Source organism: Cataglyphis hispanica, chromosome 10 (genome assembly GCF_021464435.1).
Source record: "Cataglyphis hispanica isolate Lineage 1 chromosome 10, ULB_Chis1_1.0, whole genome shotgun sequence".
Taxonomy (NCBI): Eukaryota; Metazoa; Arthropoda; class Insecta; order Hymenoptera; family Formicidae; genus Cataglyphis; species Cataglyphis hispanica.
In genome coordinates, this window is record NC_065963.1 from 1617529 (window position 1) to 1635778 (window position 18250).

The 18250-nt window shown below is 32.4% G+C and overlaps 1 protein-coding gene across 2 annotated transcripts; it reads right to left on the reverse strand.

Moving 5' to 3' along the window:
• Positions 1-5670: 5670 nt before the first annotated feature.
• LOC126852267 (lanC-like protein 3 homolog) lies at positions 5671-16845 on the reverse strand. Of its 2 annotated transcripts, XM_050596898.1 has the most exons (4): positions 16248-16343; positions 14851-15081; positions 12330-12706; positions 5671-6252 (listed from the first exon to the last, which is right to left on the reverse strand). In XM_050596898.1, exons 2-4 carry the CDS (start codon positions 14882-14884, stop codon positions 5704-5706), a joined length of 960 nt encoding a protein of 319 aa, XP_050452855.1. In that variant the 5' UTR covers positions 14885-15081; positions 16248-16343; the 3' UTR covers positions 5671-5703. The 2 variants fall into 2 exon arrangements, with proteins under 2 accessions (XP_050452855.1, XP_050452854.1); XM_050596897.1 differs by lacking the exon at positions 14851-15081 and having other exon boundaries at positions 16252-16845.
• Between the last annotated feature and the right edge of the window lie 1405 nt (positions 16846-18250).

The following is an 18250-nucleotide window of genomic DNA, read 5'->3' on the forward strand; positions in this document are numbered from 1 at the left end:
CTTAGTTTGTAAGTTATATGGAAATAGTGATCGAATTACGGGATGGATACATTGTAGCGCTCGATCAGCTACAGCGAGCGGCTCGTATAAGCGCCTGCATCGGATGATAATTTGCGCCGCCCCTGCCTACCATATGTACCCATCCCGTAATTCGCTCACTATTTCCTTTTATAATTAAAAAACTAAGCTTTAAATCAAATTTTCGTAAAGGAAAAAATTGTCTTAGAATTCATTCAGGAATAAGATCCTTTAAGGACACTATATTTGTTTTGACACCTTGTATATATGCACATATAATATTATTAAATTGTAAATATTTTCTTAAAATTAGCTGAAAATTTTAAATAATGTTTAAATAAAAATTAAATTTTATTTTGTTAGAAATATATGTGTATAAATCTATCATACATCCTTAACAAATGTCTAATGGACATCTATGATGGATTATAGACGACATCTACCATGGAGATAATATGGATTTCTATTAGAAATTTATACAATATCCACTGTGGAAATAGATGTCGCATGGAGCTATGGAGGCTATACGGACGTCCAATGAATGTTATGTTCCGTGTGGGATTTCATAGCGCTGATTGCGCCACAATATATTGTCGATGTAAAATATTTAAAAATCGCATTTCTTGAATAAGCTGAAATATAATATTTTATTAATACACATATACATAATGCCACACACAAAGAAAACACTGATCACTCTACTTACGCTGTAATGCGGCAGCATTACATACGTACATATGCACACACACATCTTCCATTAATGTATTTTTTTAATTTTACTTATTGTTAGATGCGAGTATGTGCGTTCACATTAACGGTCAAGCACAGTATGACAACCACAACGAGATCGTACCGTTTGAGCACATTACAGATCGGACACGACAAAATTTCCCGACGGACACAGATCAGATTGGACATAGATTCGATCGGACACATACTGTTGCTATCAGACACGGACTTGATTGGACACGGGCGGGACACCCGATCGGACATTGTAGCACTTACTTTTACTAGACACTGTACTTTTGTAAGTTGTAAAGCGAGATTTACCCAGCCTACCGGCGGGGTGCGGAAGAGGGTCAAAGGCCCCTCTTTCACCCCCGTGTGTGTGTATGCGCACGCGCACGTGCTTCTTGTCCATCCATGTTTGGTATGGCGTCTGTATCCGATGGAGCCTGTGTCCGATCGAGAAATTTTGTCGTGTCCGATCTGTAATGTGCGCAATCGAGAGACTCACTCACCACAACATAATAGACACGGTCTCGATTAAACATTTTAGAGTAGGAGATGTATCACTTTATAAAGAATGCTTACGTTCTGCATGATAAGAAGATAAAAGTTAGCATGTTTTCAAAGACAACTCTCTGCAGTTGAAGTTTTTTAAATAATATATTATTATATAATACAAAGCACTATGGAACGGCTATCGAACTACTTTGAATGATTATTAAACGGCTATCGACTATTGAACCACTTTGAATGATTATTGAACGACTATTGAACCACTTTGAACGATTATTGAACTACTTTAAACGGTTATGAACCGTACGAGTGCAACTAATAATCCACACTCAACTATATGCAAGGATAATCAAACGATAAATTATTTATACAACATTCAAATAAATATTTAAAGTCTACCCATGAAGTGTAATATCTATAATGTGTCTCTCACAGCATTGAACATTGCAATAAGATTATAGGGACGTTACAAACTTACACATTTTAATGATCACATTACTGATATTTACTTACACTTATTTTACATTTACCACTAATTTATAAAATCTTTATAATATTGTTAGAAAATTAATGGACCCTTATTTTAATATTTCAGCGAACTTACGCGAAATCATTTCATTTTTCGCGTATGCTGAAAATATTATAAAACTATAAAAAATCATTTAATATTAATAATTGATGTGCATGTTTTTATAGATTCAAAATTATTATTTATTTAATATTTCATGAGAAATGTTACTGCGCGTAACATTTCAAAAACTTTACAAAAAAATATGTAGTATTCAATCGCTAGTTCATTTGTTTACCATTACGTGACGCACGATGCAGCTATCTCGCATTTGAGATTCAGTTATAAGAATATATAAAGCTTGCAAAGAGCAATTAGCGAAGATTAAAAATGTGACTATTTTTATCAGTTTTATTTCTGATACATTCTTAACAGGAAATTCGGATATTGGACTGATTGTTTCTTAAAAATCGGGCAGACAAAGATAACATCCGATAAAATAAAAATTATCCTTCTCTATTTAATATGTAAAATTACATATACATAGGGTGTCCTAGACTATCCGTACACTCCTTTCAAAAACTAAGCATTTTAGAGAAAAATGTTTTGAACAAAAATTGTATGATTTTGAGGGGAACATAAGATAGTGTCATTGGTTTGATCTTGAATGGCATCGTCAAGTCAAGAACACCTTTAATTTTTTAAATGGAAACCCCCATATTTTTTATTGCATATTCTTGTAGCTTATCTCGAGAGCTTTCTAAAACACTATAATAAAGTATTTTTTCATTAAGAATGTTTTGAGTTATTTTGTATTTTAATCTGACATATTTTAGTATAAAATATAAAATATCTCGAAAATTATTTAGTGTTCGATAATTGTATCGTAATACTTTTATGTACAGAATAATAAGATGAATCAAATGGTGTAAAGAAAAAATAAATAATTGTTATAAAAAATATATTGCAAATAATTGCATACTTTTTTTTAAAAACTATTATTTTCTGTGCTTATTTTCTATCCCTCTCACGTGCATGAAAACGCCTCGCGCTCTTCTCCGCGAACCCCTCGTCAACCGGTCGCGCCATGGTTCTCTTTCTTCCCCGCGGACCCCTCGTCCATCGGTTACGCCGTGATCCCCCTCCCACACTGCGAACTCCTTGTCAACCGATCACACTGCGATCCTCCCTCCCCTCCCCCCCCTGCGGACTCATTGTTCACTGAGTCCTCCGCATGACGTCATACCCCCACGCAGTTTCCCCTCGCCTTTCCTTCTCCTCAAAGGACCATCGTTAGAATCTGCTTAGTATTACTACTTATATATATATACAGGGTGTCCGATAATTCGCGGATCACCCTTTAAGGGAAGGTACAGGATGTTATTCTGAATAGAAAAGTCCTGTATCATTTTGTGATTTTCTCAATATTTAAGAAAATATTAATTTTAAAAGATCAGTCAACGAAGTGCCGCGAAAACCTCACGGCGCGAAGATGCCTCCCACTGTCAATTGATACTCGGTCCGCGGCGAAGCAATGGGAGGAACGGTTTGCGAGCGTGCTTCGCTATGGCAACCGAAAGAATTACACACATAATGCGCATATTCGCGCCGCGAGGTTTTCGCGGCACTTCGTTGGCTGATCTTTTAAATTAATATTTTCTTAAATATTGAGAAAATCACAAAATGGTACAGGACTTTTTTATTCAGAATAACACCCTCTACCTTTCCTTAAAGGGTGATCCGCGAATTATCGAACACCCTGTATATATATATATATTGTATATGTGTAAATATTTATTTTTTATATCCAGATAGTAAAATATTAGCAATATGGGTGCAGATTGGTAGCAATTTAAGCAGAATTCCATGCCAAAGCCATAGCCATCTGTGTCCGCATTAAGCTCAGATTTTGTCGACAAAACCTGCTGACAGGCAATGTGAGCAGATTGGCAGCAGAAACCGCGCAGAACCTGCGCACATAACCTGGCAGCAGATTGACCACAGAAACCGAGCAGAATCTGCGCGCAATTTTTGACGGCAGATTGACAACAGAAATTGAGCAGACTCTGCAGCTTCTAGACTATTCATATAAAATAGTACATTTAAATGGATTTAATTTTAAAAGTCTCAATCTCAAGGTAGCAAAATAATGATAAATTTTAGTCATAAAATGACCAATTCCTAAATTAGGCGTCCTAAATTGGGTCGCATGAGACCTAAAAATGATGTTAATAATCGATATATCACATTCACGGTCATTTTCTGATTTTTGTAATAATACATATAAATATATAGTATTAATGTAATAAATATAAAAGAATTTAAATAATTTAATTTTTACAGTTAAAGATTTTATTTATATGGAATTTCTATTTTATATTTTTATTTTATATCATAGATAATAACTAAATAATTTCGGACAATTTCTGTATAAGATATAAAGAAAAATCGAACATTTATCTGATTTTCCAAAAATCGGTTCAATCTGGAATTTTCTGTATGGGAATCGTATAAAAAATCGAACTGATAAAAATAATTATATATGTTATTAAACGCACTTTGTAGGCTTCCTGTACGTTCATGACAAAAATTTAAACACGGATATAGAAAGTGAATACTGTGCCGCATAGCGGAAGCAAATAAATTACTTTTTCAATAAATGGTTAAAAGCACATTCTGCTTGATTTCTGCTTCCAATTTGCTATCAGATTATGTGCGCAGGCTCTGCGCGGTTTTTGCTGCCAATTTGTTCACATTGCGTGTCAGCAAATTTTGTTACACATCTGATAACAGTTTGACAATATCGATTGATAGAGCAGATTCTGTATGAAACTTGATGTTATTTTGACATAAAAAATTTACTGTAGGTTCTGTTCAGAATCTGTTTGCGCAGGTTTGGCTATTTAGGTATATATAGAGTAAGAGTGAGTTTCGATTGCGCACATTACAGATCGGACACGACAAAATTTCCTGATCGGTCACAGACCCGATTGGACGCAGTCCCGATCGGACACAGATCCAATCGGACACAGTTCTGATTGGAAATACTGTTCTATCGGACTGTAGCATGTACTTTGTAAGTTGTAAAGCGAGGTCAACCTTGCCTACCGACAGTCGGGTGCGGGAGGAGGGCCGAAAGCCCCCCTTGCACCCCCCCCTCCCAAGCGTGTGTGTGTGTGTGCGCGCGCGCGCGCGCACCACACACACACGTGCTTGCAAGAGGGGCTTTCGGCCCTCCGATCAGGTCGGTGTCCAATTTGCAACCATATGTGTCCGATTGAGTTTGTGTCTGATCGGGAAATTTTGTCGTATGCGATCCATAATGTACGCAAACGGGACGATCCCGGCATGAGCGTTGGCAACTTGGCTTCACAAAATAAGCGGAATTGCGCAACTGTATTATACTGTGACGCTATTGTCGCTTTTCTGATTATTTAGAATTATTTATTCTATTCAACAATAACTTTTATAGAAAAAAATGGCAGGACTTTTTTTCAGTTTGATCCAATCTACCTGCACACTTTGGGTGTGTCAAAAATTAGACACCTTGTATAAAAAAGTGTTTTAATTTATATATTATTATTATATATAATTATAATAATATAATAATATAATATATTTATATAATTGTATATTATTATTATTATTTTGTATTATACATATTTATATTATTAAAAATCAATTTTTAAAGAAACATTTACGTAAGCCAACATTCAGAAAAAATAGCATATAGTCTTTAATAATGGATAAATACAATAATAAATATTTATTGAGGGAGAAGAAATTGTAATTGTCAAAATCATATTATATGAAATAAAATCTATTATTATAATACACATAGAGTAAAACCAAAATAAATTTAAAGCTAAATAGATTTAAAATGCAAAAAATTAAGAACAAAATTCTTATATTTAATATTTTATTAGAATTTAATTTCAGAACACATCTTGAAAAGGAAAGTGAGCTTTGTCCGCTTCGATAAGATCACCGAGAAAGCAGGCAGTGCCGGCGATACCTTCATAAAGCGAATATGGTGAATCAGGTATACGAGCATCAGATTGGAACTGTGGTAAGTTCATAAAATCTGCAAATTTGGCGGCTCGCCAAAGGTGAAGTTCATTGCCAGTGAGTCTGTATAAGAGGAGAAAGACATAACCGTTGCCGGCTACACCATGACAAATCCCAGGTCCTTTACGCAAGAGACCTTTACGCCAGACAAGGTCACCAGCAAGTATGCATGAATTCAGATATCGCTGATCTTTCCAGCGCAGGTATGCCGCCACCATCATGTAAATAACGCCAGGTGCACCATGACACCAATGTACTAATTCATCGTCACTATCTCTACGACTTCGTCCAGAACGATCTATTTCATCCATAGCACACGGAAAATTGCCAGAAGTCATTTGTAAGCTTAATAGATAATCTACACAAGTTCGTGTAGTACTCTCAATATCGGCATTGTTATCTAAAAATGATGGTACCTAGACAGAAGGAGAATACAAATAAGTAAAATGTATACAGTGTGTCAAAAATCTGGATACACTCAAATATCTCATAAACATTGCATTTTAAAGAAAAATATTTAAGACAAAACTTGTAAGGCTTAAAAAGATGCATTTAATGACAGTATTAATTTGACCATAGGTGGCATTGCCAAAGTCAGGTGGGATTGTCCCGTTTGCGCACGTTACGGATCTGACATGACAAAATTTCCCGATTAAACACAGACCCGATCGGACATATACCGTTGCTATCGAACACAGTCCCAATCGGACACAGGCTCAATCGGACACAAACTCAATCGGACACAGTTTCGATCGGACACAACCTTAATCGGACACATATGATTGCAAATTGGACACCGACCTGATTGGACATAGGTCCGATCGAACACCGGCCCTCCCTATCAGACACAGCCTCGATCGGACATCGGCCCGATCGGACACAGATGTTATATCAAAGTATATGCATGGACAGTATGTGTCCAATCGGAACTGTGTCCGATTGGATTTGTGTCCGATCGGATCTGTGTCCGATCGGGAAATTTTGTCGTGTCTGATTTGTAATGTGCGCAATCGAGACTCATTCAGATAGGTCAAGGTCAACTAAAAATTTTTAAATGGAAACCCCCATTTTTTATTACACATTCTTGTAGCTTATTTTGAAAGTTGTTCAAAACACTATAATAAAGTATTTTTTCATTATTTTTTAAGTTATTTTATATCTTAATCTGACATATTTTAGTATAAAATATAAATAATCTCGAAAATTATTTAATTTTCAATAATTGTATCGTAATACTTTTATGTACAGAATAATAAGATGAATTAAATGATTTACAAAAAATAATTGTTTTTAAAAAAATGTATGTAATTATTTGCAATGTATTTTTTTGTAATAATTATTTATTTTTTTATACCATTTGATTCATCTTATTATTCTGTACATAAAAGTATTACGATACAATTATCGAAAACTAAATAATTTTGGAGATATTTTATATTTTATACTACAATATTTCAGATTATGATATAAAATAACTCAAAAAATACTTAATGAAAAAATATTTTATTATAGTATTTTGAAAAGCTCTCGAGATAAGCTACAAGAATGTGCAATAAAAAGTAGGCGGTTCTATTAAAAAAATTGAAGGTGACTTTCACGTGACCTTCAAGCAACTATTCAAGGTCAAATTAATGACATCATCTTATGTCTCCCTCGAAATCATATAAATTTTGTTCGGATCATTTTCCGTGAAAGTGCGTACTTCTAAAGAATGGAGTGGAGTCTAACTCTTTTCGGATACCTTGTATATATTGCCCACTGAAAATTTATAATTTATCTTATACACTATAGATTTTCAATGCTGGCAATTGTCGAACTTGGTCGAAAATAAAAAGAATTCAATATGATATCAAACAAATTTACAATGTGTTTCTGAAGTTCATGAATATTTTAGATAGATCTTGAAATAAACTAAATTTTTAAGATGATCTTATAAATAAAAATCAATGGGATTGATATATATGATAAACAAAAGAAATTAAATCGTTTCTACCAAACCAGTGTTCCAGATACGAAACATTTAAGAAATAGCAAACAGTTGAAGACTAAATTTATTCTCAGTATCCAAAGATATTTCAGTGGCAGCTCAGATCTTTCTCTATTTACATATTTTAGAAAATAATTTTAAATGTCTAAAATTAAAATAATTTGTTATTGATTTGCTTTTAGACCCATATTATTAAACTTTTTTGTTTTTAGTATTGATTACGAATCTGTCCATAAAAATGGCATATCTTGACTAAGTTTTTGAGAAAACCTTAGTCAAAATTGTTAAAATAGGCGTTTTTTGACACTTTTGCGTAATGTCTTTTGATAACGGTATGCTCCAGAAAGCAGTAACAGCTCAAAATGAAGCTCAAGAAAAACACAAAAGTCATAATGATATCATTAGGATATCATCATAACTTTTGTCTCTTAAAAGTCACTAATAAAAAATGACGTAATAATGATTTAAAAATGAAAACAGAAAATCATTGTTATGTCAAGAATTCATCACAAAATCATCATAAATCATTGTTATGTTCAGAATGCATTACAAAATCATCATAAAAAGTGTATCAATTGACGTCATAATGATTTTTTCTAAATTGTCTTCTACTTGATATCATAATCTTAATATGATTTTGTGTTCTACTTGGGATATTTCACGATAAAAATCTGCCACCTGGAACCAGAAGTTCCAGGCAGAAAAAATTTTCTTGAAAAAAATTAGTCGAAACATAAGAAACATCATTTATCACAATATCCTTTAGTCATACGTTTCTAATTGTTCATTACTAAAATATTAGTTTCAAAAACTACTCTAATTTTAAAAAGCTTAAGAATAATAGGCAATAAGAGCCAGCGCGGATTGCGGAAGCGCAAAATGATTCGACTTAGTGTGGAAGTATATAATGTTAAAACCGCCACAAGCAGTCCCAACTAAACGCCTTACTTCTGAAATGCTATTTATAAAAAGACAAAAAAATGGTCTAACTTCACAGACGGATACGGAATGCCTACATCATGTTTATATCAATGCGGTTGAAAAACTTCCTAACATCCAGCTGTTTTCGTCGAAACATATTTGTACACAAATCCGAGATGTAAATATTTTGAATTGTATCAGTCTGCAAACTGTTTATCATATGTTTGCGCTTTCGTTAGTCGCAAGTTCGAATCTACAGAGTGTTTATCGTTTATTTTATTTCTTACATCTAATTCATTAACTTGTGGTGTCAGCCATATATTTATTTATTTATTAATTTGTTGTCAATTATATATTATTATTTCATTTTATTCTTTGATTACCTTTGGTTTCTTTAAAAAAACAAGCAAAATGTGGCATCTCTTTGTGTAAATCTTTTGCATTCAGTTTATTAATTTTTGTTAAGCGTGCGTTGCCTCATAAATTTAAATTTTCAGGCAAAGATATGCTCGCCTTATCCAGAAGCGTCGAGTCGACAAATAGTCTTGAACTATCTGGGTTTTCCTTTGATGGTTTTCCAACCTCAGAGGAACGCACCTTAAGAACAATGACCTTTAGCTTTTTAACGGACTGCGATATTCCATATTTTATATTATTTTTGTATCTTTTACGTTTTATCCCATTTTGACCATGATCACCGTGACTCCGTTTCAATTTAATAATTGGTAATTTGTTTTGTAATGCACTGAAGATCCGAAAATGGACCAAAACGTTCGCCTTTTATTTATTAATTTTTTATTTTTGTATTTTAATATTTTTGTGCACATGTGACAATTTTAACATTACATACTTGTTTCCACACTAACCCAGATAGCAAAATGCTAGCAGCATGCATGCAAATTGGCAACAAATTTAAGCAGAAATCCATAGCCATTTATATCCGCATTAAGCTCAGGTTTTGTCGACAAAACCTGCTAACAGACAATGTGAGCAGATTGACCTCAGAAACCGAGCAGAATCTGCGCGCAATTTTTGACGGCAGATTGACAGCAGAAATTGAGCAGACTCTGTAGCTTCTAGACATTCATAAAAAATAGTACATTTAAATGAATTTAAACATTTTATGAGTCTCAAAGTAGCAAAATAACGATAATCATACAGCACAGAACATTGCAGTTACATTGCAGTAATGTTACAATCTAACAAGTGGCAATAATATTTTTGAGACATTATTGGAACGTATAATTGTAATATTGAATGATAATGTTACAGCAACACTCCAAAAACACAGTATTTGATAATTGCTGGTTCGTTCGTGTATCGCGGCGCATGTTGTGCTACCTATCCCGCATTTAATTTCTAGTTACGATTATATAAAGCTTGCATAGAGCGACTAATAAAATTAAAGATATAATAACTATATTTTTATAATTTTTATAATTTTTTAAATTTATATAATACCTCAACACAGGGTATTTAAACTGAAAATCATTTTAATACTTGGCGTGCGGGCAACGTACTTTTACGTTTTTCGCAGTCTGCCACTGGAGGGCGGGTCACGTAAAAATACGTATTTAGTAGATTTGTGCTGGAGAGCGGCAAAAACCGCCCGCTACAGGCGTAAGTCGGCGGCGAAGCATACCCGCACGCCAAGTGTTAATAATCTCCATTCCTATATAAAAACAAAATTTGATAATAATTTTCTAATATGCAAGATATTTCAAATTTTAATAAATAAACTTTAAGAATATATAAAGACATCCAAGAGAGATGAGAAAAACTTGTATGCGTAAATCCACAATCTGTTTGCATCCGGATATTTCGGATATAAACAGATTGTGAATTTACACAATTGCAACAAGTTTTTTCTTATCTGTCTTGGATATTCTCAAAGTTTATCTATTAAGCATTTGAAGCGTTCTGCATATTTGTAACATCGCGTTTCAATATTACAAATACATTGCATCGTAACATTTCTATAATGTTACATTGTAATATTTCTAAGAGCGGACATTTCAACATTGCTGCAAGCTTGCAGTAACATTGCAGAAACATTTCGCAACTTCCATGCAATATTACAATGTTTCAATGTAAGATTTATGCAACATTTCTGCAATCTTTCGATACTGTATGGGAAATTTTAGGCGCAAAATGACCAATTAGACGATCCTAAATTGAGTCTTATGAGATCTAAAAATGATGTTAATAATAGTCAATATATCACATTTACGTTTTCTGATTTTTGTAATAATAACATATAAATATATAGCATTAATATAATAAATATAGAAGAATTTAAATAATTTATACATTTAAAGATTTTATTTATATGAAATTTCTATTTTATATCTTAGATTTTTATTTTATATCATAACTAAATAATTTCAGACAATTTCTGTATAAAGAAAAATCGGACATTTATCTGTCCGATTTTTCAAAAATCAGTTCAATCTGGAATTTCCTATATGGGAATCATATAAGAAATCGAACTGATAAAAATAATTATATATATTATTAGACGCATTTTGTAGACATCATATACGCTCATGACAAGAACTTAAACACGGGTATAGAAAGTGAATATTGCACCGCAGCGGTAAGCAAATAAATTACTATTTCAATAAATGGTTAAAAGCTGCAGATTCTACTCGGTTTCTGCCATCAATCTTCCGCCAGGTTATGTGCGCAGGCTCTGCGCGATTTCTGCTGCCAATCTGCTCACATTGTCAGCAAATTTTGTCACACATTTTTGTCAACAGTTTGACAACATCGTTTGATAGAGTAGATTCTGTAACTTGATGTTTTTTTGACATCAAAAATTGACTGCAGGCTCTGCTCAGAATCTGTTTGCGCAGGTTTAGATATCTGAAAACTCGAATCATTTTGCGCTTCGCAATCCGCGCTGACTCTTATTACCTATTATTCTCAAGTTTTTATAATTTACCAGAGCCTTTGTAAATTCAAGTTACTTTAATTTTATTCTTAAGTGATTGCGACCACAAAAACCTATACATACCCACTTCCATAATTTAAATAATTTTTCAAAAATTTGATTCGTTATTTTGTAAATCCTCCATAATTTTGAAATTTTGAAGTTTTAACACGTGTTTCTCGATGAGTGACAAACATACATACCAACTTTCATGATTAGAATAATTTTAAAAAAAATTTTAGTAATGGACAATAAGATACTGGGGAACATTGCGATAGATGTTTCGATCATTTTTTTTTCAAGATAACCTTTCTTGCCTTGACTTCTTTTTTTTGGTATTTTTATAAACATTTTTAATATAATATTTTCATGAAGTATAAGGCTTGAGCTTTATTTTGAACTGTTACCGCTTTTTGAAGCACGTCAAAAGATATAACTCATAACGCAAAAGTATCAAAAATTGTCTATTTTAGCAACTTTGACTGAGGTTTTCTCAAAAACTTGATGTGAAACACGACATTTTTACAGCCAGATTCGTAATCAGCTCTAAAAAGATCTATCAGAAATGATTTGATAGAACTTAAGATAAAAAATAGGTTTCATTTTGTTGACCAGTGTAATTATTCCAAAAAGTGAATATTTATTATAACCACCTGTATAAGGACTTGTAAAATTGCACAGAGTCCATGTGCAGCACCTAGATATTCCGTGCCATAATATGCATACATTAATGGACATGGACTGTTATGCACTCGCGCGTACATCTTGCCTGAGACAACAATCGTCCGTGCGATTTCATGCATCATATTGAGTGGTACGACGACTTTTTTCATTGTACGATTCAGCCACAACGCACCATACAAGAAGCCAGCGCGACCGACAAATAATTCATCTGATCCGCATTTCAGAAAGTTCACTTCTTTACAGCGTACTCCCGTCTCTGTATAGCGTTTTACAAGCTCATTAGCGGTTTTATCATCACCTCGGGCAGTTGCAAGGACTGCGCCCACTGCCAGGATGCCCCAATCTCCTGCAATAATCAAATCAATTATTTTAAATAGATTTTAGATTTATTTAGATAGATTTTAAATAGACATTAATTTTTATGTGGCAAAAATTCCGGTATAGCTAATCTCAAAAGATAATTTGTTAATATTGTAATGATTTTGTAATTAAAATTAAACTATATTTTAAAATTAATATTGTAAAAATTAATATTGTAATGATTTATTACAAAATTGATATAAAGAAAATAATTGTTTTTAAGAAAAGTATATACTTATTTAAATTGTTTTTTTTTAACAATTATTTGTGTTTTTCATATCATTTGATTTGTCTAATTATTTTGTACATAAAAGTATTATGGTACAATAAAATTATTAAAAACTAAATATTTTATGAAATATTTTGTTTTTTATATAAAAATATGTCAAATTATGATACAATAACTTGAAAAATACTTAATGAAAAAAAAAATACTTTATTAAATTGTTTTGAAAAAATGTTGAAAAGAACTATAATAATATGTAATAAAAAATAGGGCTTTCTATTTAAGAAAATAAGTTGACATGATTTTTGAAATGATTTTTAAATTTGAGCCAAAGATCAGGCTCAAGATTACTATCAAGTGTCACTTCAAAATCTTACAACTTCTATTTCAAACATTTTTTAAATAAATCATTATTTGTTTAAGATAATTAGCCGTTCCGGAACGTTTGCCACGCATTGCTATACTTCCAAATTTATTTTATCTTAGCTGTAACAAATGCTGTTAAAAATCGGACAGGTCCGATCGAGCCGGTGTCCGATGAGGTCTGTGTCCGATCGGATCTGAGTCCGATCGGGAAATTTTGTCGTGTCCGATCGGTAATGTGCGCAATTAAGATTCACTCGACTCAGAAAGCATTTTCAGGCCGTTTTTCGGCCGTAAAGCGATACACTAGAGGAACAAGGATAGCACTCGATTGTCGCTCCTTGTCTGATATTACCTCCCAACAATCCGTGTGCTCAACATATTGGTGTTTGTGCATTCACGGACGCTATAATTAAACGCGATGAAGGAAAGACAAAGACGATGCAATCATCTTTCTTTGTCAAGCGGTTGTATCTGTGTGCTCAATGCACTAGGTGTGTGTCACACAAATATTGCACACATGGTGCAAGAGAGAGACAAAGATGACGCGATCATCTCTCTTTGTCAAGTGATCAGTGTACAATTAGAAAAATTTCCCCATGAACTGCTTCTTAGGGCTGTGTTCCGATTCTTTACCCGATGAGTGATAGTTGGGTGAACGGGTGATGGGCGAAGTCTCGAAAAGTGTCTGAGACAATAATAGACACTCTATAGTCTGGGGAGCTATTACGGTTTTCGAAACAAGGTGAAAATTACAAAAATGAACAGTTTACTAGATTTCAACAAATAAAATTGTAGATATTCTAGTGAATTTCCTCATTTTTGTATTTTTCACTTTGTTTCGAAAACCGTAATAGGCCTCCTGATATTCGTATAATGTTAGCCGACAACTAACACTTTTTTTAAATAATTATGTGTAAAATTAATCGTATTTTGTTTGTAGATGATTGTAGTGCATTTATTTTTGTTTGTTAGTTTAATTATAGTTTAATTATTTTTTAGTTAATTTTTTAATTAATTACTTAAAATTTGAAATATACCAAAGTACGTGCATGGACAGGAAGCACGCGCGCGCGCACACACGGGGGGGTGGCAAAGGGAGCTTTCGACCCCTTCTTATACTCTCCCCGCCGATAGGCAGGATGGACCTTGCTTTCTTTACAATGTAGCATATTCGTAAGCATGCGCGCGCGCGCGCGTGCTTCCTGTCCATGCATGTACTTTGGTATATTTCAAATTTTAAATTAATTAAAAATTAATTATAAACTAACAAACAAAAATAAATGCACTACAATCATCTACAAACGAAATACAATCGATTTCACATCTATTTTTGTAACTTTATAGTACATGTCGGCTAATTTCATAGTCTTAATTAAAAATTAATTATGAATTAACAAACAAAAATAAATGCATTACAATTATCTACAAACGAAATACAATTGATTTCATACATAATTATCTAAAAAAAGTGTTCGTCGTTGGCTAACATCATACGAATCCTCCTGATATCCGATACTGACTTAATGAACTAGACTTACTAGACTTTTCAATATTGTCCGCATATTGCGTCATCACCACCCAAACCACTCTCCATGAGCTGAATGGCTTTTACATTTTCCCGGGTAGATAGAGTGATAATTTGAATGTCTCACTTGAAAGTCCGGCGGGAGCATTTGGAAAGAATCTGAATGCTTTCTGGGTGTCTGGGTGTCTGGGTGCACCCGGGTGGGGAATCGGAACGCACTCTGGTATGGATCTAGTGAGATCCGCTTATTCCATATTTTATCCAAGAAGGTATATTACATTAAAATTTTTTTAAAAATATATTTTATATAATTACACAATCCAGTACAGAAACGGATTTTGCATTTTGGCTCTTAAAAATTTATAATAAATAAAATACAGCTTATGGCCAACTGCACCTAATCCGCCATGAGCTGTACCTGTTTTGTTTATTTACAAAATATTATTTTAATCATTTTTTCCAGAAAATAGCTCTGCCGGAGCTGCCGGACTGCGGACAATTCTACTGATTACAAATATCACAATTTTAACATGATTCTCTTTATTTTTTGACCGCAATACGTGAAAAGCGAATCCATAATTTACGGCTATCCGCGAAAAGTCTGTACTGTCTCTCCTGCCGAATCTTAAGTGTTTCTTAAATGAGTTTTTATATTTCTGAAAATGTATAATCTATAAAGTAAATGTATAATCTATAACGATTATATAAAAATAAAAGTGTGAAAATAGCATATTGCTTCTTTATCTTTTTATTTCGCTCACAAAGCTTCCTCTATGAGGGAGTAAAAATTGGAAAATTCGCATGCTTAAAGAAGCTAAAGCTTTGTAAGATAAAATAATGAGGAAGCAATGTGCAAGTTTCTAATTTGCACAATTCAGCTTTTTTTTTTATTTAATTTGCCACAAAAGTCTCATTAATCCATTGAAATTACTTAATAAAAAAATAAAAAACAAAAATTTTAATTTTTTATTATATTAGCAAAAGAAACTGTGAAGAAAATATAATATTAAACAAAAATAAATAAAAAAAGACCAAATTTGTTTTTTTTAATAAATAAAAGAAAAACATTTATTTTCTATTAAAATACGATTTTCTATAAAAGAAAACCGATTTTTCACATCTTTACAGGTCACACACGGGTATATCTTTTTAAAAATATTTTAAATGTTAAATTTTGAATACATAATAAAATTGGACATTTCATGTATAACTGATCTATTCTTGTTTTATTACATAAAAGAGAAAATATACTTTATATTAATTTTATTAATAATCTTATCTCGTGCTTAATAATTATATCATCGTTTTTGTGATACTTAAAAAATTCGAGAATAACGGTCCAATTTATAATTTAAATTTCCCTCTTTTTCTATCATATTCACTCACATGTTCCTAACGAAATATACATACAAACCCAAAAGGAAGCCAGTGCCAGAACGGCCTCCACGATGTTGCACCATCGCTAGAGATGAACGCAGATAACGCTCAGCCAATGACAGATATTTTTCAGCCTCGGCTTCTAATAGAGTGTGTTTAACAAGTCGGAGAAACGCGTAAGAGATACCGGATGCACCAACATACAGACCACCATCTGTTTCCGCATGTTCGGGTGGTTCCTTATCAACAATACGCTGCAGAATCTTGTGTAGGTTAATCTTAGCTGCACCCAAACTATCATCGATTTCACGTCGCATTGATGTCGCACAACTAGCGATTTCCTCTTCACGCGCACGGTACTCATTCACAAAGTATCTGGATCGTTGCGACATTGTATCAAAATTCTCAAGATTTACTCACCAAAGAAATATCAATTATATTAATAAATGCAACACTATTACATTAATCAGAGAGAAGCCTGAGAACGGCTCAATGTTATGAATTTGAGGGATAGGATTTTCATGCGCATGCGTGAGCTACACCAAACATGTGATCGACTTCAACTGCTTCAACAGGCTCGTGCTAATTAAGACGTTAATAGAATTTTTGTAGGACACATAAATTATCAATATTTTTTGTTATTATTTATGTTAATAATTATAAATACATATATGTGTAGAAAATATATAATATTTTTTACTTCTTTCTTGCGAGAAGGGTCTAATATGTGATCTCCGCTTTATTGCAACAAAATATACATGTATTTGTAAAGTATAATAGCGTTTACTATTACGACGTACACCGTACGCGAGATTTATCTCTCAGTTTGCAAAACTCTGGCTATATATAAAGCGTTCTTCTTAAATTTAATATTTATTTCTATTCTTAATATTTTCTCTATTGTGCCTGTAAGGCTTAAGAACTCCCACACAATCAAAAATATGAGGAACAGGAATAGATATTAGCAATTAAAAATAAAGAATGAGATATGAAAAAATATTAGGAATAGAAATAAATATTTAAATTTTAAGATGAACAATTGAAATTATTTTATTTCAAACAACGAGACAAACATGGGAATAAATTAATTATTTCTAATTTTTAATTCATTTTATACGTTAATATATTCAATTCTCGTATTTGAAGTAAAATCATTCAAAATTGTTTCTCTTAAAATTTAATAGAACTCTCGCACAATTAGAAATATAAGGAACAGGAACAAACATTCAATTAAAAATATAAAAAATGAGGAATAAGGAACAGAATTCCTTAGATAATGCATAATAAAAACGATAGATTTCATAACTTGTATTATACATATACCACATAATTTGGAAAATTGAAAAAAAGTTATTTTAATAAAAGTCAAGTCAGTCTTCATTTTTATCTCTAATATTTATTCTCTGTTCTTTATATTTTTGATTGTGCGAGAGTCTTAACAAAAAGCCAAATATCAATCCTTATCTCTAATATCTACTCTTGTATGGGATATCTGAAGATATTTAAATATTCGCATAGCGTTTTTTGATTTATTTTAAAGTGACGGACCACGGAATTACATAGCCACATCCATATTTCAATGCTATTGTTGAGGGTTGAGGATGCTGTCCTATGACAGTCGGGATTTCGGAAAACGAAATCTCAAAAAAGTTTGCTAATTTTTGTCGATTTTTCGATAGCCTCGTTCCCCACAAAGTGACTTTAACGGAATGCTATTCTAATCTCAAATAGTCTTTTAATTTAGAAAATTTCTTTATTATTTTCTGTTATAATGAAAAATATATTCAAATTTTACTTTTTTACGAATTCTTCTATTGTAGTAATTATTTTTTTTGTTATAAAACGATAAGAATAAATCTTTCGATGTTTAAAAAAAATTTCGGAAATATTAGGAAACCCGTAGGAAATCCAGTCTCAAAAAAAATTCTGATTCAGCAAGCGCGCAATTTTTGATCTTGATGATAATTATTTATAAAAAATTGAATATTTTTATATATTAATACTTATCAATATTTATTAACAATGAAATTTTTTTT